This window comes from Ochotona princeps, chromosome 25 (assembly GCF_030435755.1).
Source record: "Ochotona princeps isolate mOchPri1 chromosome 25, mOchPri1.hap1, whole genome shotgun sequence".
NCBI classification, from domain to species: domain Eukaryota; kingdom Metazoa; phylum Chordata; class Mammalia; order Lagomorpha; family Ochotonidae; genus Ochotona; species Ochotona princeps.
In genome coordinates this window covers 20,004,198-20,010,943 of record NC_080856.1, presented here as the reverse complement: position 1 = coordinate 20,010,943, position 6,746 = coordinate 20,004,198, and the positions used below count along the sequence as shown (strand labels likewise).

At 50.9% G+C, this 6,746-nt stretch overlaps 1 protein-coding gene across 2 annotated transcripts; it reads left to right on the top strand.

Moving 5' to 3' along the window:
- The first annotated feature begins 874 nt into the window (after positions 1–874).
- Positions 875–5,780, top strand: NDUFB2 (NADH:ubiquinone oxidoreductase subunit B2). 2 transcript variants are annotated; one of them, XM_004594354.3, is made up of 4 exons: positions 875–1,021; positions 1,889–2,033; positions 2,873–2,971; positions 5,703–5,780. In XM_004594354.3, exons 1-3 carry the CDS (start codon positions 924–926, stop codon positions 2,945–2,947), a joined length of 318 nt encoding a protein of 105 aa, XP_004594411.2. In that variant the 5' UTR covers positions 875–923; the 3' UTR covers positions 2,948–2,971; positions 5,703–5,780. The 2 variants fall into 2 exon arrangements, with proteins under 2 accessions (XP_004594411.2, XP_058537360.1); XM_058681377.1 differs by lacking the exon at positions 5,703–5,780 and adding an exon at positions 3,774–3,821.
- The last annotated feature ends 966 nt before the right edge of the window (positions 5,781–6,746 follow it).

The window sequence follows — 6,746 nt, the reverse complement described above, 5'->3', positions numbered from 1 at the left end:
TTTTCTCTAGTTTATATGTTGGATAGATGTGAGAAGGGGAGAACAGGAAGCAAGGATTCGGCAAGGTCAGAGGGCCAACCAGTAAGCTCTTCAGAAGGGCCGGGGGCAGCTCGGCCATCCCAAGCTTTCGGCAGGCTCGGCTTCCAGTCGCAGAAGCCCCAGTGCACGTAGGTCCCTCAGTCCAGATCTGCGCTTGGCTTTGCAAGCAGCCTGATTTTCACACGCTGACTCAGGTCTCCAGTGTGAAGCAACATTGCACTTGGCAAGCAAATCCAGTTTACAAGGTTCTGAGGAGAACTACATACCCTAAGCATTTGGGGATCAGGCGGTAAAGTTACAAGAAGCTTGGAACAGAAATGAATATTGAACACAACAGCCAAGAACCCAGGGCTGGCTGAAGTTAAGGAGTTAGCGGCATTCTTGATGCAGATTCCCTGGTCTGACCTAGTCTGAGTGGATGGGGTTGAGTCAGGTGATTCTGTTAAGACCAGTCTAGATGCCAAGATCTGGGACCCCCGGGATGCTGGCTAATCAACTTCTGCAGAACAATAAACAGTAAAGACTAAACAGCCAGTCTTGTGGGCCTCCTGGGGGCCATGATTACAAGGGACCGCTTGGGGGAAAGGCTACTACTAGTAAATGTGACGGTATGGACGGCAAGGCCACAGGAGCAGCCGGCTCGTCCCCAGCTCCTCGGGGAGCCCAGCGCCTTCAAGCGCTCGCCCCTCTGACCGGAGCGTGGAAGACGCCAGCAGAGCAGCAGCTGTGGGCCGGTTGGCGCGGGAAGGCGTCCTATAATACAGAAGACGCCCACAAAGCAAACCCGCCGCCCTAGTCAGCCTCCGTCGCGCTCCGCGAACATCCGGCGGGCGCCGGAGGAAGTGACGCGCTCGGGGCGGGTGGCCATCCGGACGCAGAGAAACATGTCGGCTGTGTGCAGGCTAGTGCCTGTCATTCGCGCTGGAGGGTCTCTCTTAAGAGGTGGCCGCGTGCGGGCGGCTGGAGGCAGCGGCGTCCGTTAGTGAGTGAAGGGTTCGAATGGGGGCTTCTCCGTCTCCTAACGGGAAGCGCCGGCGTGCGGACGCCCTCACCTTGAGGCAGGGCGACGGGGCGGAGTCGGGTGACAGACGCCCTCTGCCCGTGGTGCGCTGGCCCCTGTAGTCCTTGACGCTGGGGCCCGGATCGGAGCCGGGTTCGGGTTCGGGTTCGGGGTTGGGGGTCGGGAACCGGGCGCCGGGGCTGGGGGTTCCGGGTCGGGGCCGGGGGTCCAGGTTGCCCGGGCACCCATCGCGTCACCCAGGCTGACCCGGTCCTGGTCGTGGCTGCGCACTGTGTGTTGAAGTGCATCGGGGTGCACCCAGTTTGAGGTCTAGGGAGGGAATGGGCCCCGACACCTGCTACAGACTTTAAGATACCGTCTGATTATGGTCTTGGATCAGTGTGGTGATGATCAGTGTGGGAAGCCAGGAGAATTGAGCCAAACTGAAGCCAGGAGCCAGGAGCTTCTTCCGGTGTCCCACGTGGTACAGGGTCCCAAGGCAATGGGCTGTCCTCTACTGTTTTCCCAGGCCATCAGCAGGGAGCTGAATGGAAAGTGGAACAACTGGGATATGAACTGACTCTCATATGGGATCCTGGCACCTGGAGGTAGAGGAGTAGCCAAGTGAGCCATCATGCTGGGGCCAAAATAAGGAATATTTCCTACATGAAAACCCTGGCCTCTTCAAGCCAGTTTTGGTTGCTGCATGTTTACAGCAAGCTTAGTGAACTCGTTTTCCTGTTGATAGCAGCTTTTAAGAGCAATGTTTTAGTTTCTAGGGTCTAAGTCCCAAGTTTCAGGGAGTGCACTGCTCTGCGATGCTGCTCACCAGCTCGCTGTGTCTCGCAGCGCTGGCGGCGACGTACACATCGAGCCCCGGTACAGACAGTTTCCCCAGCTGACCAAAGGCCAGGTGATCAGGGCGGAGCTGTTCAGCGCAACCATGTGGTTCTGGATTCTCTGGCGTTTTTGGCATGACTCCGATGCTGTGTTGGTAAGTGTGGGAGACTGGTTCTTGCGCTTTGGGGTGGGGGGTGAGGATGGTAGTGTAGTCTGCACGTGGTTTTCCAGATGGACTGTGTTTTTCTCCAAGTACACCCTTTCACCACCGCTGAGTGTGCCTGCAGGAATACGGTCGTGTAGTGACCATTTCAATACAAGGATGCACACTGCGTGGGCCATCTCCTAGGTTTCACTTAAGTTGCAGTATTTGGCAGGGAGAAAATTCTCTTGCCTTCCAAGCCAGGGGTTGATTGGTGGGTTCATTTCACACTTTAGTTCCTTTTCTTTTTCAAGAGTTATTTTTACTGGAAAGTGGTCCTCATATGGGAATCTGGCAGCACAGGCAGCAGCCCGACAGGCTGTGCTGCAGCTCCAGCCCCTGTTTGGGGTGGACTCTGACGTGCTCTTCTGTGTGGCTGTTTGGTGTGAGATCACGCAGCCAGGCCGCTCGAGCACTGAAGAGCCGGAGCCCACCTGGGGCCCACATCTCAGCAGGAAGGAGGCAAGCATCTGAAACACGTACTTGGCTGGGGATATGGGTGTCTTAGAAATGTGTTGCATCTGTTTCCCCCTACCCTTCATCTAAACATAATGGGCTTGTACCTCCACTCCAAGGTAGGAAAGTTTTTAAAATTTAGGCTACAGGCCATAATGACCAGATTTGAACCATTGGACTGTCAGGTGAAGTAGAATTTGTTCCTGTGAAATGTTAAGGGCTATGCTTATAGTATTTAGCTTTATCATGGTTTTTCCTTGAAGATTTCTTTTTAAATTACTTAGTTGCATGAAGTATATATTCTTGACTCTTCTCCCTTTAAATGCTTGTACCAGGGTCACTTTCCATATCCAGACCCTTCCCAGTGGACAGATGAAGAATTAGGGATCCTTCCTGATGATGAAGACTGAATATGTGGACTCAGTTCCTCATAGGTGTGTATGTCCCACATTCCCATTTGAGAAAAAAAATCAGTTACTTGTTTGAAAGGCAGAGTGAGTTGAGTGACTGAGATCAACTTTCCATCTGCTGATTCGCTCAACAGCTGGGGACTGGGCCAGTTGGAGTGAGAAGCCCCCTCAGAATTTCCCAGGTGGGTTGCAGGGGCCGTGGGCTGCTGCTGCCCCAGTGCGTTAGCGGGGAGCTGGATTGGAAGCTGAGCTCTTGGTAATGGGATACAGATGTTTCATGTGACAGCATAGCCTCCTGCACCGTAACATCCACCTCCAAATTCCCATTTGGAAAAATACTGACTTATTTCAGGCGAGGCTGGGAGGGAGGCATCGACCATCAGCTTGCTCACTCTCCAAATGGCTGCACAGCAAGGGCTGGGCCAGGCTGAAGCTTGGAGCCAGGAACTTCACCTGGGTCTCCAGGAGGGGAGCAGGGACCCAAGACTTCATCATTATTGTTTTAAAAATTTATTTATTTGAAAGAGAGATAGTTACCTTCCATCCATCTGCTGGCTCACTCCCCACATGGCTTCAGCCAGGCTGAAACTAGGGGAGGAGCCAGGAGCATCTCGGTCCCCCCGTGAGGTGGGACCCTAGCACTTGGATCATCTTTAGCTGTATTTCCCAGGTCATTAGCAGGAAGCTGGATTGGAAGTTGAGCAGCCGGGACTCAGATAAGCACCCATACATATGGGATGTTGGTGTCACAGGTTTTGCTTTACTAGCTATGCCACCCAGCCACTCCCAGGGACCCCATCTTATGACATCAGCTGCTGCCCCCTAGGTGCACATCAGCAGGAAGCTGGGCCGGGGATTGGGAGTGGAGCCCAGACTGCATCCCAGGCAAGCTGGTCTGCAACGTGAGTGTCCGAGTGTTCCAAGTAGTGTTTTACAGCAACTGGACCACTCTCATTTTAAAAATTCTTTTAAAAAATATTTATTTTTCTTAAAAGAGTTACTGAGAGCAAGCAAACCACAGAAATATCTTCCATCTGCTGGTCACTCCCCAAATGGACACAATGAGCTGGCCCAGTTGAAAGCTGGGAGCCAGGGGCGTCTTTGGGTCTTCCAGGTGGATGCAGGGTCCCAGTACTTGGACCACCTTACAGTGTTATCCCAGAAACATTAGCTGGGAGCTGAATCGGCAGCAGAGCAGCTGGGACTCGAACTGGCATCGACATGTGATGCTGGCATTACAAGTGGTGACTAACTCTCTATGCCACAGTGCCAGCCACCCCCCACATCCACTTAAGTCTCATTTCTTGTCATAAAAGTTTTTGACTGTACTTAGAATGGGCTAGAAGAAGTTGCATTGAATGAAGTATAATTAGCCATGTCATAAAATATCAAGGTGTTTTTACATTTGCTGCCTCTTCCCCACCCACCTATTCATTTAGCATCCTGTGGTTGGCGCTGTGGTCCAGCACATTAAGCTGCCACTTGGGGCACCTACTGTTTTTCCAGTTGTGCTCCTTCTAGTGCACTCTGGAGGCAGGTGATGAGGCATGTGGCTGGGTTCTTGCTACCCACTTGGGAAACTTGGGTAAACTGGGCTCCTAACTTTGGCCCGATCCAGCTTTCGCTGTTGCAAGCATTCAGGGAGTGAGCTAGCAAATGGAGGAATCCTCTATCACTTTTTCAAGTAGATGAACCACACACACAAAAAATTTCTGATACGAGTTCTATAAAGGTAGTTTTTATATTAGGCACAGGATACAGTGATGAAACAATTTACAGTGTGTGGCTGCAAGAACACAGTATCCTAGGGCCAGCATGATCAGTCAAATGATTAATCCTCTATTTGCAAGCGGGTGCTGGTTCATGTCCCGGCTGCTCCACTTCCAACCAGCACTCTACTTGTGCCCTGGGAAAGCAGTTGAGCATGTCCCAGAGCCTTGGGGCCCTGCACCTGCATGGGAGAACTGGAAGAAGCTCCTGGCTCCTAGTTTGGATTGGCTCAGGGGAGTAAACCAACAGCTCGAAGATCTCTCTCTCTCTTTTTGTAACTCTTTCCAATAAAAATAAATCCCAAATAAAAATGGAAACAAAACAATGTTCCCCCTGCAGCACAGGGGAATATGGAGCGCTGGACTCACTGGCAGTTCATCCTTGAAGCTGTGAAGCCTATGGCGCTTGCGTTTTCCAGGTCAGGAAGTTGAGTTAGATCCTCAAAAAGGAAGGCCTAGGAGTCCATCTTTTCACACAGCCCTCCTCAGTGTTTAAGCATTCTCATGTAACATGGTTTTAAGTTAATACTTGCATTTGAATAATTGGCCACATTTAAAAATGCCATTAGATTGGGAAAGGAAGCATTAAATGATAGTTAAGTGTTCCCATTAAATTATGGTACCACAGTTGGCATGAGAAGGCAGCTCATTGGCATGAAGATTGTAGCAACTGCTTTGGGTGTGTAGGGAAAGGGGGACATGGGGTGACATGTCACTGCAGGGCTTTGCTATGGACAGCAGTTCTAGCACACAGCAGGCCTCCTCCTCCTCCCCGGGGAGTATGTCTCAGCAGTGATCTCTTCCTTACACATGGCCCAGCGTCCCCACCAGTAAGCATTAACGTGTTAACAACTGAACTGTAAGTGCTTCGACTAGGCTGCTCAGATGATCACTGCTCAGCTGAGGCTTGAAAAATGGGATAAGAATTGGGGATTTCAATTAATAAATATGAAAATGCTTAAAGTCTCCCTTTTATTTTCCTGCAGGAGCCAGCTGAGAGTTCCAAACAATTGCGGACTTCATATTGCACATTAAACTTAAAGTGGTTTGATCACAAACAAGGAGCCGAGTTGTGTTTCTGCAGGTGAACGGCTGCTACCTCTGGAGTGTGCGCTGTCTTAATGATGTCCTTGCCTCTTCAGCTGATCGTGCAGGGAGCCCAGGTCATAGAGGGGTGTTGGGATGTGGCCCACCAAGCAGGTGCAGGTACATGCTTTCAAGGTTGTGAGGCTAGCTTTGATTTCAGAGCCCACACCTCAGTGCCATCCTGTCACCCCACTGGCCTTCAGTGTGCTGACGGGGCCTGGGGGTCTGGCCAGGTGTCACAGGTGAGAGGTCAGTGCTGAACTGACCTGATACAAAGGAAGCCATGTTCTTTCTAGACCACTGGATCTAGCCTAGCTTTAGATGGTGACCCTGGGATGCTAGTGTACTCTTTGTAGAAAAGCCTCTGTGTGGCAGTGCGACTGTGCCTCCCCATGTCACAGAGAGAGGAAAGCAAAACACGAGGAACTAGTATAGTTTTAGGGTGTGGCTTGGCATTGAATTAGCGATGGCAGCAGAAAAAATTGTGTCACATTTCAGTCCACACATCTATAACTATTTTCTACAAAATTTTTAATGTAAATAATAGCTGGCTGTCACCAAGAGGTACTACATAAGGAACACCTGTTACATGCATGTTAGAAAACAAAGTCATCTGGGTCCCAGAACCGTTCCGTAGAGAGGCCTGCTGTGTGCCGCCCCTGCGGTGTTAGCAGCATGACAGACACTGGGGTGCAGTGTCACAGGAGCGAGATGCCTGAGCAGGTGCACTGACCTGCTACAACAGCCGGGCCTTGTCATGCTGTGGCTCACCTGAGCAGTCAGGGCGCAGGGGCACGGGAGTGCAACCTAGCACAATGCACTTCTATCCTGACCTCAGTTGTAATCTGACTTCACCAGTCACATATATGACATTTGTGGGAAAATGGAATTAAAGGATAGTTCACAATGGTGTGTACATTTTTTTAAACACACATTTTTCTTAA

Coding starts and splice junctions, on each gene's coding strand:
- NDUFB2 (XM_004594354.3), top strand. CDS start 924: ATGTCGGCTGTGTGCAGGCTAGTGCCTGTCATTCGCGCTGGAGGGTCT. Junction 1,022..1,888: donor GGAGGCAGCGGCGTCCGTTA/GTGAGTGAAGGG, acceptor TGTGTCTCGCAG/CGCTGGCGGCGACGTACACA. Junction 2,034..2,872: donor ATGACTCCGATGCTGTGTTG/GTAAGTGTGGGA, acceptor TGCTTGTACCAG/GGTCACTTTCCATATCCAGA.